Raw genomic sequence first — 24,918 nt, 5'->3', positions numbered from 1 at the left:
GAGCGAGAGAGACCACAAGCAGGGAGAGGGGCAGTGGGAGAGGGAGAAACAGGCTCCCTGCTTGCCTGATGTGGAGCTTGATCCCAGGACCCTGGGATCACGACCTGAGCCAACAGCAGACGCTTAACCGACTGGGCCACCCAGGCACCCCTCTTTTAAGTATTTGGACACTGCAAAGATAATTGGTAAGTGTATGAAAAGATCATCAAGATGTTCATCAAAAATATCTTAAGTTGTTACTCTAGGTGGTAGAATATAGGATGTATTAGATTTTCTTCTTTTGCAATTTTTTTTTTTTTAATTTTAAAAAGATTTGAGAGAGAAAGGAGGGTGCACATGCATGCTGAGCAGGGGAAGGGGCAGAGGGAGAAGGAGAAGGAGAAAGAGAATCTCAAGCAGACTCCCCACTGAGCTCAGAGCCTAACATGGGGCTCAGTCTCACGGCCCTTAAGATCATGACCTGAGTCGAAATCAAGAGTTGGATGATTAACCGACTGAGCCACCCAGGCACCCCTTTCTTTTGCAATTTTAATTTTATAATGAATGTGTATCATTTTATAATTAGAAGAATGTTGAAGCTATTTTTACCTTGAAAAAGTAAAACACAAGAAAAGTTAATTGGCAAACCCTCCCCAAATTCAGAAGAAAAAAACTTGTCACATGAGGATGCAAGACAATTTGGAGAACATTTCATTAGGCAACAGAGCACCTTTGGTGACAATTTCAGATTTGATATGTTCGGGGAAAAAATCATGCAAAGCTGACTAATAAAGCCAGAAGCAGTGGTATTCCTTTCCTTCTTTATTGTGTTTCTAAAGAAATCACAAAATATGCAAAAGATGTACTTACTGGCCATTGTTATGTAGAATACAAAGATGACTTATTTTTTCTTCCATGTAATGCACTTATTCGATAGACACTGACCGAACACCTATGATCAGGTAATGTTCTGGGGCCTGGGACATAATGGTGACTAACAGCGTCTCTGCTCTCACAATACTTACTAATCTACTGGACAAAGCAGTCAAGTAAGTAAATTATTACATAGACATGGAAGAAAAGAAAACTCTTGAATAAATCCTTTTGATATTTTATTCTACAGGTTTCATTGATCTACTTCAGGGGTTGACATTTTCTGTAAAGAGCCAGACAGTAAATATTTTAAAGTTTGTGGGCCACAGAGTCTCTGTTGCAACTACTCACTGCCATTACAGTGTGAAAACAGCCACAAACAATACAGATACCAGTGAGCCTGGCTATATTCTAATTAAATTTTATTTACAAAAATAGGAATGGCATAGAACTGACACACTGGCTAGAGTTTCCCAGTGCCTGATCTAGTTTAAAGAGCTAATAGTAACTATGAAATAAAATCCTAAAGCACTTTCCAAAGCACAAATGAAAGCAGTTCAACTAGTTCAGATGCTACTTTCCTATTTTCTGAAAACATTTAATTTATATTTATTTAATTCATTTCAAAGTTTTTATAACTGGAAAAGAACCTAAAAAATAACTAAGTACTCAGCCTTAATCAAAAGGGTATGACTTTGAGTCTGCTGCTTTGTGGACTCAGAATCATATCTGAATTCTTTTTGATTCTGTCAATCTGGTACAGAATAATCATGAAAAAATGTAAGTTTGGCTTCTGTATCTTTAGAAATAGAATATTACTGCCACCTAGCTCCATAAAAATAAACTATAATGAATAAAGCACATCCACAAAGCCTGAACAAGATAAAAACAGTACAAGTTTTAATTTTACCATTGGTAAAGATATTTCCTCTTCTCCAGTCTTCTGGGAACCAAGGAGAGAAATGAATGAAAAATCCTCTCTTGATAATAGAACCTGATATGCACTGCTCACCTTCCAGCTCTCTTTTCAATATACACAGATTAGTTGTCTTGTCTTAGCTAGTGAATAAGCTTTTCATTAGTAATCCACTGAGTATCTCAATGCCCTAGTGAGTGTCCTCTGATGAACAGAATGTGGCTAGCTCTCTCTTCAAAATAAAAAAGACCTTTTAATTTCAAAAGATAAAATATGTTTGTTGGAAAAAAAATCACACTAAAAAAAATTGTAAAAAGGAAAAGTGAAAGTGCCACCCTATATTTCTGTCCACGAAAAGGCCACTGTTACAAGTTTGGTGGGCAGCCTTCTAGACTTTTGTTTTCTATGCTTGTCACACACATATCTATATACAATTGTTGAGTTTATGAATTTACTTTTTTCTTTTAAGCAAAAATGGTATCTTACTTTGCACATGGTTCTCCAATTTTCTTCATTTAATATCAAAAACTTGTAAATTGTTCCTAGTTTCTATTTAATAAGAGTAAGACTTCTTTAAATTTGAAGTTATAGAACAAAAATTTTTTAAAAACACACTGTTATATTTCCAGTAAAATTTCCTTCAATGCACTCAATTTAATTCTAAATAGCTTCATGATAGAAAAAGTTCCTTATATTTCCCACTAATAAAGGACCTTATATTTCCCATCTTAAATGGAAAACAAAAAAAGGTTGCAACACTTACCAATATATTGTATTTTAATAGAAACATATACAATTCATTCAAAAAGTATTTTAATATAAACATCACTTGTAAACAAAACCAAATAATATTGACAGTCTAGTTCCAAAAAATTCCTGGTTTCTCTAGAACACTAAGATGCCACTTCAATAGTAATTGCTTCACATTTTCCAGTCTCTTGATCTGTGCACGTCACATGTAAAGATCCATCCCTAAACAAACAAACAAACAATAACATTTCATAAGCTCATTTCATAAAAGCAGAAAGTTCTTAAGAAATTATTTGAGGACTTTGAGTAACAAGATAATTTTAATTTTTGAGAGTATTAAGATAAAGAAGTAACACAATTTCAGTGTCTAAACTTAAGTATCATGTGCTATAATTAGGTAGCTATTCTTAAAAATTTCTTCCTAGACCAGTGACACAAAAGTTGTATTCCTTGAAAACCATGATGATCAAGATCTCAAGTTTAAGACCTTATGCACACTGAAGATGCCATCATGCCATCTTCAAGCCTAGGCCAAGGCAAAACTACTCTAATGAATTTGACATTCTTGCTAAGTATGGTTATGGGATGAATTGTCCCTAAAGTTAATTTGGAAATGATTTACTTGCAAGACATAGTCCTATAGATGGCCGGTTATTAGTGGAGTGGTAATAGCTGGATTTAATTAGTAATTTATTTCCTAAAGATTTTCTGTAGCAATACTGAAATAAACTTATCCTTTCATAGGACAAATAATATCAGTTATATAAACCTTAGAAGATTTTATTTAAGATTGATAAAAATTATATCTCAAACTTCATGGACCAGTTTTTTAGGCTGACCACACAATTAGAGTTCATAAAAAATTCAGAATGCAAATGATTTGAGATACACTTTCTTTGTAAAATATAGCAATTTTGTAGGGCAAAAAATGTAACTCACTGATAAAATCTTTGCAAGCTTTAATACACGATTTTCCTAGAATGGCAATGTGTGAAGAAATCAATAAACTGACAAAAAAGGTCAAGCCTCACAGTGAATTTTCTGAACATCAGAAGTAGTTTAATTTTGTACCTTTTCATAGTAAGAACAGCTAATATATCACGTAATCCATTTTCTTTTTTATCTAGATCCTGGAGTACAACCTGTTTATGCAAAAATATAAAGATGATTCAGTACTTTGATATATTAATAAACTGATGCAACAGTTATTCCAATGCACCAAATCTTACTTATTACTGAAACAAATCTTTTAAAATAGGGCAGTTTTCAGAGAATAGGATTAAGCTTTCTTAATGGAACTGTCTCCTCTAGAAGGAGAGCATATAACTAATAGATTTGTTCCTCTTAAACATATCGTAGATTATGAAGTATACTTTGTCTCAGAAAATAAAGACTACTTTTCTTTTTGGTAATTAAGCCATTACCGGTAACATGTAAATTACATTTTGGCATATACTTCTATATATACTTTTAAAAACTCCAATATTTTAAATACACTTGGAAAACCAGTTTAAAGAAACACATGATGACAAATTCTTTTGTACAACTAAGATTACATTTGTACGTAAGAGATACTAATGAGGGGTGCCTGGGTGGCTCAGTCATTAAGTGTATGCCTTCGGCTCAGGTCATGATCTCAGGGTCCTGGGAAAGAGCCCCACATCAGGCTCCCTGCTCGGCGGGAAGCCTGCTTCTCCCTCTCCCAGTCCCCCTGCTTGTGTTCCCTCTCTTGCTGTCTCTGTCAAATAAATAAAATCTTAAAAAAAAAAAAAAAGAGATACTAATGAATTTACCAAAAAATTCTTTAGTTTCCTAAAGAAAGGTATACCAATAAACCAAGTTTAGAAGTGACTTTTCAGATTTTGCCAGTATCAAGTCTTATGATCTTAGGCAAGCACTAAGTACCTTGGTTTACACATTGTAAAACACAGAGATTAGAACAGATGGGATCTCTAAAAGAGTATCTTCTAAATTCAGTATTAGGTGACTAACTCTTCTCCTTCTGGCATCTGTAAGTTAGGATATGGTGACAGTAGCTGCAGAGTTTCGGAGTAGTGTATGAAGAGAAAAGGTGATAAATGTACAAGAGAGAGAAGCTAAGGGAATGCTAAGGCAGCCAAGTGAGTTTAGGAATAGAGTACACAAAAAAGTGCTTATATAGTAATCCACGACAGAAACATCTTCAACTTTAGTAGTTGAAGGAGCCCTATTCCCCTAGATTCTAAGATGTTTGAGGTGGAGCCCAGATAGGTTTTATGTGTGTGTTTTCATTATTCTTTTGTTGAATTAGAAAACAGATATAAAGCTGAAGATACTATGCATTCCCTTTGGTGACCTACATTTGTTTTATTTTCACTATAAAAGTATTTCATGCTCATGTCCTGTGCTCTTTGTTAGAAATTCAGTACAAAGTGTTAAAAAGTAAAAAAAATATCAAAACAACAACAACAACAACAAAACCAAAAAACCCTCTTGGTACCTTCAAATCAACCCAATGTTAAGTTTTCTAAATATAGTGCTAATACCTATAGATATTTTCTGTATCCATGCATGGATATTTATATACATACACCTACCCAAACACCACCTCCCTCACACACACCCATGCTCTTCAAACTTTTTATTTAAACACAAATGACATCATACTGTAAATATGGCTCTGTAGTCCCTGCATATGTGTTTTACTGTAATTATATTTCTTGGGCATGTTTCTAAGCAAATAAAGTGGCTCCACTTCATTCCTTTTAAAGGATGCAAAGGACTCTAGTATGAAATAGAAATGTGGTATTTTGAAAAAGTAAAGGTATCCTGTATGAGAGGCGGCAAGGGCCCGGGAGTAAAACCAACTGAGGATAAATCTTAGCTCAAGGAAAATAAGGTGTTTACTACCATGAGCCTGTTTCTCAATTATCTATGAAATGAACATAATACTGTCTATCTCATGGCATTTTGAGATATTTGTAAGTTGCCTGGTATAGCACTTGGCATAAAACCAAAAAATGTCATTTTCCCTGCCACTTACATTTTACCAAGGAGGGTAGAGAGCACAAAGACAAACAGAAAAAATACATATTGTATTTTGTTTTTATTTTCCTGTAACTCTTTCAAATTAAAATTGCTTATTTCTTTTCTCTTTTAAAAGTAAGTAGAAGTAATCCATTCATAAAAATGTGTTAGATAGATGTCTTATATACATTTATATTAATTGATATTAAACTGAGTCTAATGAAGAAGGAAAAGCTAAACAGTTTCACATGACTAGTTCATTGCCAAATTTATGTATTCACCTGTGCAAACTTGTCTTCTTCTTTTGCAGAGTTTTTCCCCTCAGACTCATAGAGTTCAAGGCATACTGAAGATATACTTGCGGGGGCTTGTAATGTGTGTTGTCTTCGAGCTGGCAAAGGAGTCCCTGATGGGAACAGTACTGTGAAGCTGTTGGCTCCTGATTCATCGACTCCCTAATAAGCAGAAAAATAATATGCATATCCTTTTATATCTATCATTACAAAGTTACTCCTATAATAAATATAATACTTAATCCTTGTTGATAATCTAGAAACTAGATAAGCAAAGAGAAGAAAACAGAAGTGATCCTTAATCCCAACCTACTTCATTTAAAAATAAATTGAAACATGTATCTCTCTATCTCTATTTGAAGCTTATGATTAAAATTATAAGAAATTAACACGTTAGATAAATACTAACTGAAAGAAAATGAGAAACTCATTAAATGTAAAATTATAAATCTATATGTAAATGTAAAAATTTAAAATTTTTACCAATATATAAAGTTTCACTGTAAAACCATGGTACATATAAGAACTTATGGCAATAAGTTTATGCTACTTTTATGGAAAAGTAAAGAGAAGCTAAGCCTACCTTAACTAAAATATCTTTGGCTGAACACTCTATCTTAAGGGAGTCTTCCACTAAGAGGTTTTCTTTCCCAATAAGAATCCCTGCTTCTATAGCTGCACCAATAGGGATGACCTCATCAGGAGGGATAGAATTCAGAAGCTCAACAGTTGGGAAAAGATCTTTAATCAGTTGCTGTAGCCTTGGGATTCGAGAAGACCCTCCACAAAGGACAACCTAGAAAATAAAAATAATTTTCAGTTTTTTACTTTTAGAACAATGGCCATTTCTCAAAATTAAGTGTTATAAGTTCAGCCATCCTTACCGCATGTAATGGTAAAATATAGGAAGCCCCATTTTAACATATTATTTTATGCCGTACTTACCATATATATATAAATATATATTTAACACATTTTAAGTATTTAACATATTCTTTACTCACAAAAACAAAACTTAAGATGAAGAGATCTCACCACACAATAGAAAATACAATATAGCCACAATGTGGCTTGTGATTAATACTGGGCATAGGAGGCTTAACCATAAATAGGCATTTGAATAGGAAATAATATATTAATACCTTGTCCTATTCCAACACTTGTAAAAGAAACGATTACATAAATCGTACAGCATTTTTGTGACAAAATGAATATAAGCAATCTATGTGAAAACTATGCCACAGATTTTTGTCTTTACCATGGAAGAACACTGAATTTTCTGAGGAAAAAGATGTTTTACAAAACTACATTTTAAGCTCTTGGTCCATCTGGTTAAATATGTTGTCTCTGAAGATTTTCATATAAAATTGCTCCTTTATGAGCTTGTCCACACAAGTGCCCCAGCATTTATGGCTGCCACCTGAGGGAATGGGGCTCCAAATCACCTAGCTCTGATGATCAAAGGGACTGGCATTCATGAGTCCCATAGGACTATCACAAACAAAGAGGCAGTTTTTAAATGGTTAAGGAGCATCCCCTGCCCAGTGGCTATACACCTGGTCTCAGCATAGAGGGAGCCAGGCAAAAATGCCCATTTCCCAGTTTATCCCTGGAAGAGGTTTGACTGCATACTTTCCCAGCTGCTGCTTGAGAGTCTGGCTTCCAATCAGCTTGTATCTAGGTGCTGACTGCAATCCTCCTCTTTGGGACACTGATGGTCTTGGCACACTCTCAACTACTGAGAGCCACTAAGAACAAAGATGGCAGCTTAGGCATAAAGGTTTGAGAGGCAACCAGGAGCTTGGGACTGGGGTGATTGACAAAGTTAATTTCTTATGTAAGACCAGTGTGTCAAGACTGGAAGATGTGGCAGTTATATGTAATGCACAGAAATCAACATGGAGAGTCTCTCTCTCTCTATATATATATATATTTGTTTGGAATATATATATTTTTGTTTGGAACATATATATATATATATATATATATATATATGTTCCAAACAAAATAACAAAATAAATCCTCAAAAACCAATCTTAATGAGACAAAGATAAGTGATTTTCCCAATACAGTTTAAAGTAACAGTAATAAAGCTGCTTGCTGAAGTCAGGAGAGTAATGTGTGAATAAAGTGAGAATTTCAACAAAGAGATAGAAAATATAAAAAACTACCAAACAGAAATCACAGAACTGAAGAATGTAATAACTGAACTGAAAAATTGAGCAGAGAGGTTAAATGGCACATTAAATGAAGCAAAAGAAAGGATTCGTGAACTGAGAGACAGGACAGAGGAATTCATCTAAACAGAGGATCAAAAAGAAGAAAGAATGAAAAAGAATTAAGATAGCTTAAGGGACTTATGGGACAACAGTAAGTATACTAATATACATATTATAGAGGTCCTAGCAGAAGAAGAGAAAGAAAAAAAGGGGCAGAAAGTATATTAAAAGAAATAATGCCTGAAAACTTACCTAACCTGGGGAAAGAAACAGAAATCCAGATCTAGTAAGCCCCAAAATTACCAAGTAAGATGAATACAGAGACCGACACTGAGACACATTATAATTAAAGTGTCAATGGGGCACATGGGTGGTTCAGTCGGTTAAGCATCCCTCTTGATTTCAGCTCAGGTCATGATCTCAGGGTCATGAGACTGAGCCCTGCATCAGGCTCATCGCTGGGCGTGGAGCCTGCTTAAGATTCTCTCTCTCCCTTTCCCTCTGCCCACCCTCCTGCCCTCCCCCCAAAAATGTGTCAAAAGTTAAAGACAGAGAGAATCTTAAAGGCAGCAAGAGAAAAGCAACCTGTCATATACAAGGGACCCTCTCATAAGATGATGAGCAGATATTTCAACAGCAATCTTGCAAACCAGATGTGAGATATTTTAAGTGCTGAAAGAAAAAACCTGTCAGCCAAGAATACTGTCCTGAAAAACTGATGGAGAGATAACGTGTTTCACAGACAAACGAAAGCTGATGGAGTTTACCAGACTAGCCTTATAAACAATGTTCAAGGGAGTTCTTCAAGTTGAAACAAAAGGATGCTAATTAATAACCTGAAAACGTATGAAACTATAAAACACACTGGTAAACGTAAATATATACAGCTGACCCTTGAATAATTCAAAGGTCAGGAACATTGATTCCCTGCATGGTTGAAAATCCATGTGTAAGTTCTGACTACCCCAAAACTTAACTACTAATAACTTACTGTTGACCAGTTATTGTGTTACCAATAACACAATCAATAAACACATATTTTACATGTTATATTATATACTGTATTCTTACAATAAAGTAAGCTTGAGAAAAAAGTGTTATTAAGAAAATCATGAAGGGGCGCCTGGGTGGCTCAGTCGTTAAGCATCTGCCTTTGGCTCAGGTCATGATCCCCGGGTGCTGGGATAGAGCCCTGCATCAGGCTCCCTGCTCGGCAGAAAGCCTGCTTCTCCCTCTCCTACTCCCCCTGCTTGTGTTCCTTCTCTCGCTTTGTCTCTCTCTGTCAAATAAATAAATAAAATCTTAAAAAAAAAAAGAAAATCATGAAGAACAGAAAATCCATTTACAGCACTTTATTGTATTTATTGATAAAAAATCCATTTATGAGCAGATCTGCTCAATTCAACCTGTGTTGTTCACAGGTCAACTGTAGTTAAATTCAGCATACTCTAATATTGTAATAGTGGGGGTTGAGTCACTTAGAACTTTAGTATAAAGGTTAAAAGAAAAAAATATTAAAAATAACTAACTACAATAATTAATGAATGAAAACAGAATACAAAAAGATGTAAATTGTGACATCAAAAACATAAAGTGTGGAGAGGAGGAGTGTAAAAATGTAGAGCTTCTGTATGTGTTCAAAGTTAAGCTGTTATGTCTCAAATAGGCTATTATAACTATAACATGTTTTATATAAGCTTCATGTAACCATAAAGCAAAAACCAATAGTATATACAACAAAAGATAAAGATATCAAAGCACATTACTATACAAAAAACCCATCAAATCACAAAGGAAGAAGGAAGAAAGGAACACATGAACTACAAAACAAAATTAGCAAAATGGTAAAAGTTCATACTTATCAAAAATTACTTTAAATTATTTTTTGTACACTAACAACAAATTATTGGAAAGAGAAATTAAGAAGACAATCTATTCACAATAGCAATAAAAAGAATAAAATACTTAGGAATAAATTTAACCAAGGAGGTGAACGATGTATACACTGAAAACTATAAACATATTGATGAAAGAAATTGAAGAAGACATGAATAAGTTGAAAGATACTCCATGTTCACGGATTGGAAGAATTAATATTGTTAAAACACTACCTAAAGTGATCTAGAGATTCAATGCAATCCTATCAAAATTCCAATGGCATTTTCCATAGAAATAGAAAAGACAACCCTAAAATCCATATGGAACCACAGAAGACCCAAAATAGCCAAAGCAATCCTGAGAAAGAAGAAGGCTGGAGCATCACACTTCCTGATTTCAAAATATATTACAAAGCTATAGTAATCAGAACAGAATGGTATTGACATAGAAGCAGACACACAGATCAACAGAATAGAGAGGCCAGAAAAGAGCCCACACATAAATGGTCAATTAATTTTCAACAAAGGAACCAAGAATATACAACAGGGAAAGGACAGTCTCCTTAGTAAGTGGTGTGGGGAAAAGTGGATATTCACAGGGAAAAGAATAAAACTGTACCATTATGTTATACCATATACAAAAATCAACTCAAATTGAAGACTTGAATTAAGACCTGAAACTGTAAAACTCGTAGAAGAAAACATAGGATTGCAAGCTCCTTGACATTGGTCTTAGTAGTGATTTTTTGGATTTGACACCTGAAACAAAGACAATAAAACCAAAAATAAATAACATCAAACTAAAAAGCTACTGAATAACAAAGGAAACCATCAACAAAATGAAAAGGCAACCTGTAAAAAGGGAAAAAATATTTGCAAACTACATATCTGAAAAGGGGTTAATATGCAAAATATACAAGGAAGCCATAAACTCAAAAGCCAAAAACCAAACAACGTAATTAAAAAATGGATGAAGGACTTAAATAGACATTTTTCTGAAGAAGATATACAGGTGGCTAACAGACACATGAAAAGATGCTCAACATCACTAATCATAAGGCAAATGCAAATCAAAACCACAATGAGATATCGCCTCACACTCGTTAGGGTGGCTCTCATCAAAAACACAAGAGATAACATGCACTGGCAAAAATACAGACAAAAGGGAACCCTTGTATACCGTTGGGAATGTAAAATGATAGAGCCACTGTGGAAAACAGTACGGAAATCCCTCAAGAAATTAAAAATAGAATTGCCATATGATCCAGCAATCCCACTTCTGAGTATATATTCAAAGGAAATGAAGTCACTATCTCAAGAGATATGTGTACTCTCATGTTCATTACAGCATTATTCACAATACCCAACATATGGAAATATCCTGTGTCTGTTGATGGATGAATGAATAAAGATGTGGCATATATATAAACACAATGCAGTATTATTCAGTCTTAAAAAAGAAGGAAATCCTGTCATTTGCAACAACATGAATGAATCCGGAAGGCATTATGCAAGGTGAAATAAGCTAGACAGAGAAAGACAAATACTGCATGGTGTCCACTTATATGTGGAATCTAAAAAAAAAAAAAATGTCAAACTCATAGAAACAGAAAGTAGAAAAGTGTTTGGAGCTAAGCAGTGGGGAAAATAGGGAGAGGCTGGTGAAAGGGTACAAAATTTCAGCTGTTAAGTGAATAAGATCTGAGGATCTAAAGTATAACATGGTGACTATAGTTGATAATATTGTACTGTGTAATTGAGATTTGCTAAGAAAGCAAACTTAAGTGTTTTCACCTCTGATCCAAAAAGGTAAAAATATGGGGTGACAGATACGTTAATTAACTCCATGGTGGGAATCCTATCACAATGTATACATATATCAAATCTTACCTGTACACTATAAATATCTTACAATTGTATTTGTCAATTACAACTGAATAAAGCTGAATAAAATTGCTCCTTTATGAAGACCTTAATTTCCTAATTCATACATTTAACACTTACATCTCCATAGGTACACAGAATACTGAATAAATAGGTAGCCCAAGAAGGGAAATCATCAGTAATTACTTCTTATTTCACAGTCTCTTTATGGATGTTCTCAAAGCTCAATATGTTAGAGAAAAGGATCAACTGATGAAAACTAGGCCCCTTTAACATTAGGTGTGAAATGAGGAGTAATACCATACGGATCTTCAGGTGAGAGCATGAGGAACATCAGCTGAGTGAAACAAAGAAAAAAAGAAAAGCAGGTTTGCCCTGGCAAAGTTCCCTAAGACTACTCCCTAAAAGGTCTGTTTTGGAGGTAAGTAAAACTAAAAGTCTTCTTTAAAATTTTATGATCCTATGTACATATGAGAAAAAAGTAGAATATGCCCTTTCAAATTTCTCATATTCAACATCAAAAAGCTTTATTAAGAAGCAATTAAGTGATGCTATGCAAAAACAAACAAAACAAAAAAAATAAATAAACTAGAAAATCTTGGCTTTTGGAATTTTCATTTAAAAAAGTAAAAAAATACTAACAATGTGTTACCATTAATGCTGACAGTAACCACCAAGTTTTAATTTAAATAAATTCTTTAAACGGTCTAGTCTGCAGTATGAGATTTCTTTTGTGATTTAAATTTTAATAGAATATACATATTTTGAATATAAATAACTTGTCTTACAAAGGCTTTTCAAATATAACTTTCACAGTAATTTCATAAAACTGTTGTTAAAAAAATCAAATCAACTTAACTACTTGGGTATGAAAAACATGAATCTAAACAACAAAAAGGAAAAACAATTACAGATTATTTTAAAAATAAAGAAAATAATAAAATCTGTCAAAGCTTATGGAATAAAACCAAAGCTATTAAGAAGTGAAACTAGTCAATTTTTTTACTAGGGCAAAAAATAAATGAAAAAATAAATTGGCATTCAATGTAAGAATTTAGAAAAATAATGAAAGTGTCCTGGAAAGACTGGAAGAAATAAGGAGAAAATCAGAAACAAACCAATTAGAAAAGAAAAAAAACATGACTTAAAAAAAAATTTAAAAAGTTTTTTTGGGGATAGTAGTGGCAGGAGTTGGAGCAAAAAAACAAACAAACACAAAAAAAAACTGTCAAACCTAGGAAAGGAAAAGGAAATTCAAAAAGCAAAAAATAAATAAAAGAAACTGTCCAGATTTCAAAAATTTCTCTATACTTTTAAATTTTAATATCAAAAGAGACACAAAAATTAAAAATTATAAGATTATACAAAGTCAACTGTTAAGAATTTAAGAAATCATCATGAAATAGGTCTACAAAATACTTAAATTCAAGATTGAAGCAGTAAAGAGAAATCATGAAAGTTTCTTTAGAACTTCTGAGGAACAGAGAATATCCACAGAATACTTAAGAAGATGAAAAGATATTAAATTCATCTTATAAGCATCTGATAACCCAGGGACAAAACCACAAAAACAAACACCAATAAAACAAAACCCTCTGGAACAAAGGTTGCAAAGTAGCAACTTGCAAATTTTATCATGCAAAATTTTTTTTTTCATGCAAAATGTTTTGTCTCCTTACACAGAAATCTTACAAGTTCTGAATTAGTTACTAACATTTAAACAGTAAATTAAAAAAAGAAAAAAATCAAAACACTATGTAAAAATATCTCTAGAAGGACTCACAGAAAATCAGTAATACTAGTTACCTCCAGGGAGGGAAAAGGACTGGGTGGTGGGGGGGAAGCTTTTGCATTTTGAATTATGCAAATATAAAACCAATTCAAAATAAACAGTAAAAAGTTTTATTCCAAGTCCCTATTTGAGAGTCTCTTAAAAAGTCAAAGGCTTCAGTACCACTAGCCTGCATCCCTGAAAGGCAGTTTAAGTGGGCAGCTGCTACCCCTTTTGGACTAGGACAGCTCCTGTCTGTATGTGGCAGGCCCACCACTACCTCCTGTGCCCCTCACACCAGCCAGTGGTCACTTGCCATTTATTATCACATATTTACTCTTGCTTTGCTTACAGCAGAAATTTTAATGTGAAACTTTTCAAACTCTCTAAACCCATCTCTCAATCTAGTAGGAAAATGAGAGAAAGACCAAAAGGATTATGTGTTTCAGGGAAAATGGGGAATCTATTTCCTTTTTGAAGAATGGCACGGTACACTCAACCTGCTGTCTTACGTGGCTGCCTGGCAGCGTAACTGTGGTGTGGTACTTAAAATATTCATATAGTTTATGTGTAGAAAGAAATGGACTTTTTTTCATATCATCTGTGGGAAAAATCTCAGCAGTGGTGCATCAGGTGTGATGGATCAAATGTTGTCTTTCTGACTGACATTATATTCTGCGTAAATACTACCAATAGTCTGTCCCTGTAAAAGATGTGACCTGCTCACTTCTAGAGAAATGAAATGAGTACTTTGGAAACTCACTTGACAAGGGATCTGGCACATTTTCTTATGTTGAACTTAATTTACAGATATGTAAATCATATCTAAAATCATATTCCCACATTATGTGGTTAAAGATTCATTTTAGAATTCTACATGTGTCTTTGGAATAGTTATGTTGAATATGTATTTAAAAACCACTGTACAAAGGTTCTGTCCTTGTTTAGAGAAACCTATTTTTTTAAAGGTCTTATTTATCTGGCAGAGAGAGAAGCATGCGCATGAGCACAAATTGGGGGAGGGGCAGAGGGACAGGGAGAGGGACAAGCAGATCCCTGCTGAGATCATGTCCTGAGCTGAAGTCAGATGCTTAACCAACCAAGCCATTCAGGCACCCCTAGAGAAACCTATTTTGTGAGTAGATATTTTTCATAATGAAAATGAAAAAAATGAGGTATTACTTCTAGTTTAAGGGTTTTAAATAAATTTTTTAAAAAAGATTTTATTTGAGAGAGAGACAGTGAGCATGAGCAGGGGAGGGGCAGAGGGAGAGGCAGACTCCCTGCTGAGTGGGGAGCCCAACACAGGGCTTGATCCCAGGACCGTGGGATCATGACCTGAGCCAAAGGCAGACGCTTAACAGACTGAGCCACCCAGGCGCCCCTTTAAAGGATTTAAGGCTGAATTCTACACCAAACAACTCAAAATGTAAGATCTGACACTGACATTGTGGAACAGAAGAAAAGGGGTTTCAGGTTCCAAATCTGGAGAAATTAGTTGTGAAAGAAACATTAATTATTAAATATTTCTATTTGTCAATTTGCTATTTTTTTCAAGCTGGAATTTAAAATGTAACCTCCACTATCAGATATTTGTATTTTTATAATGGGTTCAGACTGATATTTTGTTTTTTAGATTTTATTTATTTATTTGACAGAGTGAGACAGTGAGAGAGGGAACACAAGCAGGGAAGTGGGAGAGGGAGAAGCAGGCTTCCCACCAAGCAGGGAGCCTGATGTGGGGCTCGATCCCAGGACCCTGGGACCATGACCTGAGCGAAAGGCAGACACTTAATGACTGAGCCACCCAGGCACCCCAGATTGATATTTTCTGACAGCTGTGTTTTCCTATACCTGACAACTTTACTCACGTTCATGCCTGGCCCCTATAACTAACTGCTAGAGCGTGTAACTTCTCCCACACGGTGCCTCAGGCTATGAAGAAAAGGAAGGTAATATTAACCTCTTTCTGAGGTACACTGTGTATGATTATATTATGTTGGAATAAAGTAAAGTACTGGAAGTTTTGGTTTAGAAGGTATTATTCTGAGTAAATGAATCAGATACATTGTGGTATTTTGTCATTCTAAGTTCAAGCATTTGAGTCAAAAAGGAATAATGCTCTTATTTCTTTGAGCATGTCTCAGGAGTTTTTTTTTTAAAGAGAGAGAGAGAAGTAGCCTCTGCTTATAAAGTTACAACCTTGGACAAGGTAGACCATTAAGGAAGGAGCAGGTCATGCTCCTAGACTGAAAAAGAAGGGAGGTAGGGGCAGGAAAGATGAGAAAAGGACCAAGCTGTGCCTCCAGCTTATAATATGCTTCTTATTTGAACAATGCTTGAGACTCACCCATATGCTTCTCACTGTCCCTAAATAGAAGCGTTGGGGCCCTACTGATAAGCAATGGTTCAGGAAATGCCACGGACAACTTATCACGCAGGGATGAGAGAATGAGTTGGAAGGCCAGTAGCTAAGGCACTTCTTTTCTTTTTCTTTTTTTTTTTTTTTTTAAAGATTTTATTTATTTGAGACAGAGAGAGAGAACACGAGCAGGGGGAGAGGGGCAGTGGGAGAGGAAGAATGAGAAGCAGACTACCCACTGAGCAGGGAGCCCGACATGGGGCTTGATCCCAGGACCCTGAGATCATGACCTGAGCCGAAGGCAGATGTTTAACCAACCAAGCCACCTAGGTGTCCCACTAAGGCACTTCTTAGACCAGCGAAACCAAAAATCAGAACCATTCTCTTTTAAAGCATCTGATATCAAAAGGGGTTACTTTGTTCAGACAATATGGTTAAGGTAGAGAAGCCTGAAATACACCATCTACTCCTTCCTGCTAACCCACGTAAATAAGGTGAAAATAATAAATAAATTATCACAGAAAACTAATATATTAAAAGAACAATTCTTCATAACCAAATGAGGTCTATCTCAGGAATACTGTTCCACATCAGGAAATTATCAATAATTTATCACACAACTTTAAGACAAATATAAAGGAAACCATAAGCCTGCCTTGCAGGTGTCCAGAAAATACAGCTGTAAAGACTCAGCACCTATTTCATATTAACACAGGAAATGTTAGGAAAAGAGAATGCTCAATATGGGAAAGACAATCTCTCTCTTTTTTTTTAAGATTTTATTTGTCAGAGAGAGAGAGAGTGAGCAAGCACAAGCAGGGGGAGCAGGCAGAGGGAGAAGCAGGCTCCCCACTGAGCAGGGAGCCCCATGTGGGACTTGATCCCAGGACCCTGGGATCATGACCTGAGTTGAAGGCAGACGCTTAGCCGACTGAGCCACCCAGGCGCCCAAACTATTTCAACCCAATTAGCAGTAATCACATTTTTTGTTAAAAGACTAATAACATATTCCTCTAAAAAAGAGAACAGAAGAAGGAAGTTCTGACCAAGGCAACCAAATATATATAAAACAGTGAGGAATACATATTTGAGACCAGTCATGTATAACCCTCACGGCCCACCCCAACTACCACCCCATTCTCCTGCTGCCCTTATAGCAAAGCTTCTCGAGACAGTTCTCTGTCCTCGTTGTGTCCATGATCCTACCTTCTATTCTAAGTTAGATTCACTCCAGTAGCGCGTTCTCTCCGTAACTCCACTAACACCGCTATGGGCAGGCACCTGCACCTTGCCAAGCCCAGCGGTCAGTCCTCGGGCCTCACCTGCTGGTGATCACAGGGCAGGTGATCTTGCCCTCCCTAAGGCACAGTTTTCCTTGTCTCCTGGTTCTCACGTTTCCTCACTGGCTAGTCCCAAACCGGCCTGTAAATGCGAAGAGGCCCTGCGCCCCGTCCTGAGGCCTATTCTCTGTTGTGGCTCTCTTTCATGCAGGCATGGCTCTACGGGGCACACAGGCACTGACGACCGTAGACCTCCAGCTCAGAACTCTCTCCTACAATCCGGACTCACGTGCCCAACCACACTGTACTCCCGCCCCTGCAGCCAGAGGCATCCATGCTGTGCTCTGATCCGGTCCCTAGCTCCCTTACCACTCTCTCCCTGGTCCACTCAGTCCCACCCACTACCCTCCCTGCTGCCCCTCAAACACAGCAAGCTTCTTGCACGTCACTGTTCCCTCCGCCTGGAAAACTGGCAGACAGCACACAGCCGGTTCCTCTACTTCTTTCAGGTCTCTCATCAAAAGCCACCTCCTTACATGGGTCTCTTATTGGAAAAATCACCCTCTGTCACTAGCTATGACCTTATCCTGCTTTAGTTTTCTTCATAACAGTTATCATAACTGGGCCTTATTTTCTTTATATGTTCCTTTATACATTACCTGAATATCCCTACTGGAATGCAAGTTCTATGAAGGCCAAGGCTTCGTTACATTCAGTGTTGTATCCCAAGTGCCTAGAACCTGCTTGCACAGGAATAGGCGTGCTCAATAATTAGTTGCGTATTAATTAGTAAATTAATTCAAATGCATTCCTAGGAAATTCAGAAGACTCCATGAAAACTTATTAATACCAAGAATTCCTGAAATGGCAAAAATATAGGGGCGCCTGGGTGGCTCAGTCTGCCTTAACCCAGGGTCCAAGGGTCCTGGGATCGAGCCCTTCATCGGGCTCCCTGGTTGGCATGGAGTCAGCTTCTCCCTCTCTCTGCCCCTCACCCTGCTCGTGCTCTCTCTCAGATAAATAAATAAAATCTTTTAAAAAATGGCAAAATATAAGATAAATAAGCAAAATTCTGTAAGCCATTTATCGGTGAAAACAAATTAGAAAATAAAAGTATAAATGACATCTCATTCACAATAGCCATAAATCTGACAGCACATATAGCAATAATTTAATGTAAATACTAAAAAAACACATAACTAAAAGTATTAAAGAAGATCTGAACACAGAGAGATTATCAACTTCATGGTCAGGAAAACAAAATACTGTAAAGTTACTACACCATTCCAAATTATTTTACAGTCTTAATGCAACTAACAAAATTACAATGGGATTTTATGTAAGAAGTGGAAGAAATAATTCTAAAGCTCTCTGGAAAAAGAAGTATGAATAAAGAGAATTTTTAAAAATTGCTATGTTAATAATGAAGGTTTACACCTACTCAGAAAGTAAATTGTTTTCTGGTGAGCAATATGGCAATAAATATTAAAAGTTTTGAAATCTGGGATTTACTCCTAAATTTTATTCTAAGGAAATTAAGGATGTTCACAAAGCCACAAAGACTGATTTTTTTTTTTAAAGATTTTATTTATTTATTTGACAGAGAGAGAGATAGCGAGAGCAGGAACACAAGCAGGGGGAGTGGGAAAGGGAGAAGCAGTCTTCCCGCTGAGCAGGGAGCCTGATGGAGGGCTCGATCCCAGGACCCTGGGATCATGCCCTGAGCCGAAGGCAGATGCTTAATGACTGAGCCACCCCGGTGCCCCAAGACTGCTTTTTATAAAACCAAAACAACCTATACAATTAAAGTAATTGGTTTTATTAATTATGGTATGTCAATACAATCAAATACCATGCAGCTATTAAAACTACAGCTGTAGAGTCTGGGAGCTTGGTTACAACAGAGGGATTAATCACATCAACTTATCTATGTGCTCTTCCATAATAAGCCTGCTAAACTGACAGTAAAGAAATTTAAGATATAAGTACATGAGGGCAAAATAAATGGGAACGAGATCTTGAGTTTGAGATTTCAACGAATTCTGGAAAAGAGAGGTAACTGTCTTAAGGCAGATGAAGTTTGAGATAACCAAAGAGAAAGCAAGGTGGTCTGACATACACAGAATCCCAGGGTGGCTCAGGCCTTGGAAGCACCAAGCACCACAGGAAGGGAGGCTGAAGCTGAGACGTGAAAGCAGGGTGACTGGTAGAGAGGATATACAGAGTGACTGGACTCCCCAGAGCCCTCCCCTCACCCAGACAGGGGGCCAGCAGCACCTTCTCCCACACTCAGGGTTGGAGGTTTGGACCAGTTATGGGATGTGGGCACAATGCTACAGCACGGGGCAGGAGTGGGCATGGTGCTGAAAGCAGGTGGAATAAGGGAAAATACACACAGGAACAGGAACCCTGACGCTCCTGCTCTCAGAAGGCCAGAAACCAGACATGTCCTTCTCAAGCAAGAGATCAGAGGATTTCTTCTGGAAAAAAAACAAACAAAAAAACCCCCCAAAAAACACAAAATCCAGACACTAAGGAGAGAAAGGCAGTGCGCATAGCCATGGGTGAAGAGCAAGTGGGTTCCGGAGGCAGACGGCCCGAGCTCCAGTCCCAGCTCCACTACTTATGCGCTTCACCTCTTTGGAAGCCTCTTAGTTTCCTCACCTGAAAATGGAGATCATGGTGCCTATCTCATGGTGCTGTTGTGGGGATTAAATATTTTAAGGCAAGTAAAAGTCCAATTATTCCCTCCTCCTTCCCTATAAGAGGATGACACACCCCCACCCATGGCCACTGCCCTGTCTTTGCCTCTCTGCAGGTGGAGGAGACTTCCCTGCCCCACTGTCAGGTTGGTCTAGTTTTGGCCAACCGCATGTGAGTAACGCTGAAGCACACCATATTGAAGCAAAAGCTTTTTAAAGCCATGCAAGCTCTCTCCTTCTTTCCCCTCTGCCATGAGAAATGCATGTCCCAGAGAGCTGCTCCTTTAGCCTGGGTCCTAGAATGGGAAGCACGGAGAAGAGAGCCAGAGCAATTGACCTGCAGCCACCTTCAGAACTGTTTACTGTACAAAACCACTGAAATTTGGGGCTTGTTTGTTACTGTAAGAAGGTCAACAAACTACAAAGACAACTCTGTTTTTAAATTCTCAAAAGTGTGTATTTTAGAAATATCTGGGGAGTGAATCTTTAATGACATTCTTAATCCTAAGTATATTCAACTTGAATTCAAGCAATTGAGAACTGTACCATTTGTGATATCTAAATATCAGGGTTCTATGACCAGTTAATGAAGGAAGAGAACTTACATTAATTGATCACTTACTATTAATATGCTACACATGATATTTCACTTAATCCTTGTAACAACCCTGTAGAATAAGTTATAATACTCACTTAAAAGGTAAGTATTTTCACCCCCCTAATAAGAAGAGATAGTTATATGTAAACAATGAATCATGGAACACCAAATCAAAAACTAATAATGTAATGTATGGTGATTAACATAACATAATAAAATTTAAAAAAAAACTAATGATGTAATATATGATGACTAACATAACATAATAAATAAAATTAAAAAAAAAAAAGAGGAGATAGAGAAGGCTCAGGAAATTAAGTGATTTGAAATTAAGTCTACTCTGGAACCATTAGCACCATGAGCCTTCCAGTTCAGGTGGGTCTGCTCCAAACCCATTCACTTCCCATCACAGCCCCGCTACCATTATACTATGTCTTATTCTCCACGATCCACCCCCCCCAGCCCTCAAGCACCTAGCACAATGCCTGGCATGTTATAAGTGTTCAAAAAAAAAAAAAAACTTCTGAACTAAACTGCAAAGAAAACCACCCAAAAAACAAAAATACCCCAATTTCTACTATACAGTGTACACCAAAATAGTTAAAATATAAAAATTTTCAAACTATAGACAATTTAACAGAAAACAGTATTAAATACCTGTCATACATCTGAACACAGATGGAATTTATAAATTTAGAAGCAGCTGAAGAAATCAGAGTGACAGACCAATAGATATAAATAAATAAATGAAATTTCTGTATGTCAAGTACCATCCTTCCCTCAGAGGACCAAAATTAAACAGTAAACTACACGCCCCAGAAGAAGATTGCAGTAAATCACAATTAATGTACTGATTATGTAAAGCATTTGTACAAAACAATTTTTTTAAAATAGGAAGATTTGAATCATTACATAGGCAAAGAATATGAAATAAGTAGGAAACAAGGAAATACAAAATTGAATAAACATTTAAGAGATAATCCTCTAAGTATCAATAATATACAAAAATATCAATTTTTCAACAATTCAATAGAAAATTTATCTTTGAATAAGACTCAGAGTCGGGAAGATAAAATACGTTTCTTTAAGTATTGCTGATATGAGTATTAGTTAGTGCAACTCTTTTAGAAAGTAACTGAAGGGGGAAGCCTGGGTGGCTCAGTCATTAAGTATCTGCCTTCAGTTTCAGGTCATGATCCCAGGGTCCTGGGATCGAGCCCCGCGTCGGGCTCCCTGCTCAGCGGAAGCCTGCTTCTCTCTCTCCCACTCCCCTTGCTTGTGTTACCACTTAGCTTTTGCTTACATCTTAAAAAATATACTGGAAAGGAACTATTCTTTTTTGCTAGGAAACTGATAAACATGTATCAATGGAACCAGTAACAAAAATTCAATTTTCCTTATTCATCAACACAAGCTCAGAAAATATTTAAATTAATAAAAATATTATTTCAGTACCAAGGGGCTATTTTCTAAATTCCAAGTCTGATACTACTCCTAAAATAAATAAGAAAAATATAAAAGTATTACCTTATTGATATCATCTGCTGTAAATCCACTTTGTTCTAAGAGTTCTCTGATTGCTTCTACACATTTATTAAAAAGTGGAGAACAGAGAAGTTCAAATCTTGCTCTGTATAACACACACACACACACACACACAGAAGAAAAGACATAGAGAAAAGGCTCAGTACAATTAAGACAATTTTTCTTGTGAAGAGTAATGCCAAAACCTAATGTGACAGTTCTCTTAAAAATAGGTTTATGATCAGAACAAGACATTTAACACCCAACAGTGTAACACCATGGGGGGGAGGGGACATCTAAGTTATTCATCTATAAATATATGAAGATATTCAACGTCAAATTCAGAAGATTCTTACCCATGGCTTACTTGTAAGCTTTCAAAAAACCTAAAAATAAATACACAGTGTATGGCATTCCCAACAAAGCCACAGATTCAAATCAAACCATCATTTGGAAGCTTTTGCTATTTTTATATGTTAGAAGTTTAAAAAATTATTATTTTTTCTTTATAATCTGAGTCTATGCTGTACATAAGTTTAGTTCTCTTGCTCTGAGAAGCTTGAATGCTAGCATATAATTTTAAGAAAGATCTATGTTTATGAAAAATGTACTCCCTAATTTCATACTAAACTTAAATGCAGATGCCTGATTTTTAAATTTATTTGTGCTATCTATATATACCTAATAGTTGAAATCTTTGTAATAAAGGCAAAATTTCCTTAATGAAAAATTACAAATTCTATTTCATTCCTAATAACTAAGCAATAATACGCAAGCATATACTGGTACTTGGACAAACTCAGCACTAAATTAGGAATTCTAGAAACAGAAAAAATACACAACACTCTGCCCCCAACCTTTCAATCTTCTGGATTATAGTTTGAAATCTCTCTTTGAAGAGCTGGTGCAGTGCTAATAGAATTTTCTGTGAGCCACCAGACTATTGAGCACTTGAACTGTGGCTAGTGCTACTGAGGAATTGAATTTTTTATGTTATTTATTTCTAATTAATTATAATTTAATAGCTACAGGTGGCTAGTGGCTATTGTACTGGGCACGCAGAGCTAGAGTCTTCAGGAAAGCCCAGGGAAACAAGGAAGCTAAACTACAAGGACCAAATGAAGAGTGAATTTAACCAAATATAGTGAGTAGAATCCTAAAAATAATACTGTAATTCCGGAAATTTTTACTATGTTTCCAAGTCACCTGTTGGTTGTTGGGAGGTTTAAATAGTGAACCACTGGTAGCTATTATTACTGTTAATAATACGCAAGGCAAAATGAGAGGGCAATGTCCCTTTGGATTCTTTGGGTACACGTGTAATCACCTGTAACCAACGTTTTGTATTATGCAAAAGATAAGGGAATTTAAAACAATTTTTTTTTTTTAAAGATTTTATTTGTTTATTTGACAGAGAGAGACACAGCGAGAGAGGGAACACAAGCAGGGGGAGTGGGAGAGGGAGAAGCAGGCTTCCCACTGAGCAGGGAGCCCGATGTGGGGCTCGATCTCAGGACCCTGGGATCACGACCTGAGCCGAAAGCAGACGCTTAACGCCTGAGCCACCCAGGCGCCCCAATTTAAAACAATTTTATGCACATTAAACCTGTGTTTACTAAATAAACACTATCAAAATTTAAAATGTTGACAATGGATGACAGAGGCAACAAAACCAAGACAGATATGAAACTAAGGTAGAATGTGATAGAGTATGAACTCTGGAGTCAAACTTGTGGGGCTGGAAACCCTGTCCATCGCTAAGATTACACATACTTACCGTGTAGCCCTGGGCAAGAATGAAACTTCTGTTTCAGCTTCCTCATGTGTAAAATAAGGAAAACAACACTACTTACCTCATTGGGTTGTTATGGGGATTTGATGAGTTAATATAGATTACCACTTAGATTACAGCCAGCCACGCTGTGTTAACTATTTAGTTAGAGTAAGTACCACTAAAACATGCGCAAGCCCTACATAAACTTAACCAACAATAAGCCTTTCTTTCAAAGATCTAGGATGCCTTTTTCACACACGGCTCTCTGGAGCTGTCAATAACAGGGCAAGCAATCACAATTGATGTCAGTACTCTGGGAGCAGTTACTTAGTCTGACAAGAACTGGACCTCACAATAAAGACAGGAAAGCTCTCCTTGTACTGACGGTTAATAAATCTCAAAAGAACAAACAAAAAGCCCTAAGTGAGAACCTAAAAATATGAATGTATTTGGACTTTTTTAAGTTTCCTGAATTTCAGTTTTACCTGGACACGTTGCAGTCAAAATCTTGACCTTCATATAGTGAGTCGAGGAAACAATTGGCGCTTCCCAAGGTTGACAAAGAATGCTTTGCGATGTCAGCACTGCTCATCAACTTCATCATGGCTCGGGCGTTCCCTCTCACGTCATGTCTGAAGGATCTAAATCAAGAATATAGTCTTTGGAGCTTAATAATTCCTAGGCCATTTAGAATTTATAAAAACTCAAATCTGGATAATGCCTACTCGGATAATAAATCTCATAAATTAATATTAATATCAGATTTTAGTAACGAGCTTCAAACCCTCCAAACTTTCTGAAGAAATTCTTTGCAATTACAAGGGTCTCCTCAAGAAAAATGAGTAACGAATATTTTTGATACTTGGCATTGCTAAATTCTGTGACCATAGTAACAGACTGTCCTTTAAGAAAGTAGAGTAGCTGCCATCTTTCTGCAGATGCAACAAATGGAGGGTGAAGGAGATCTACGTGACCAGGTCATGTCTCCTCTCTCTCCCTTTATAAATGTAGCACAATCATGGTTTAATGGTATAAAATGATCTGTCCAGCACTAAAAAACAAAACTAAAAGGGCTTCATTTTTTTTTTTTTTTAAGATTTTATTTACCTA

At 36.3% G+C, this 24,918-nt stretch overlaps 1 protein-coding gene across 1 annotated transcript in view; it reads right to left on the bottom strand.

Annotated features, from left to right (window-relative positions):
* Nucleotides 1-1,078: 1,078 nt before the first annotated feature.
* The window catches only part of HSPA14 (heat shock protein family A (Hsp70) member 14), a 38,634-nt gene continuing 14,794 nt past the window's right edge, over nucleotides 1,079-24,918 (bottom strand). The window contains exons 9-14 of the mRNA XM_078075171.1: nucleotides 24,294-24,449; nucleotides 22,038-22,140; nucleotides 6,401-6,613; nucleotides 5,806-5,979; nucleotides 3,590-3,660; nucleotides 1,079-2,740 (exon numbers count right to left, since the gene is read on the bottom strand). Coding sequence (XP_077931297.1) covers nucleotides 2,662-2,740; nucleotides 3,590-3,660; nucleotides 5,806-5,979; nucleotides 6,401-6,613; nucleotides 22,038-22,140; nucleotides 24,294-24,449 — 796 coding nt within the window. The 3' untranslated portion in view covers nucleotides 1,079-2,661. The remainder of the gene's footprint in view (nucleotides 2,741-3,589; nucleotides 3,661-5,805; nucleotides 5,980-6,400; nucleotides 6,614-22,037; nucleotides 22,141-24,293; nucleotides 24,450-24,918) is intronic.

The sequence above is a fragment of the Halichoerus grypus genome, chromosome 6, assembly GCF_964656455.1.
Source record: "Halichoerus grypus chromosome 6, mHalGry1.hap1.1, whole genome shotgun sequence".
Classification (NCBI taxonomy): domain Eukaryota; kingdom Metazoa; phylum Chordata; class Mammalia; order Carnivora; family Phocidae; genus Halichoerus; species Halichoerus grypus.
The sequence above is the reverse complement of the archived record's forward strand: the minus strand, read 5'-3'. Positions and strand labels throughout refer to the sequence as shown.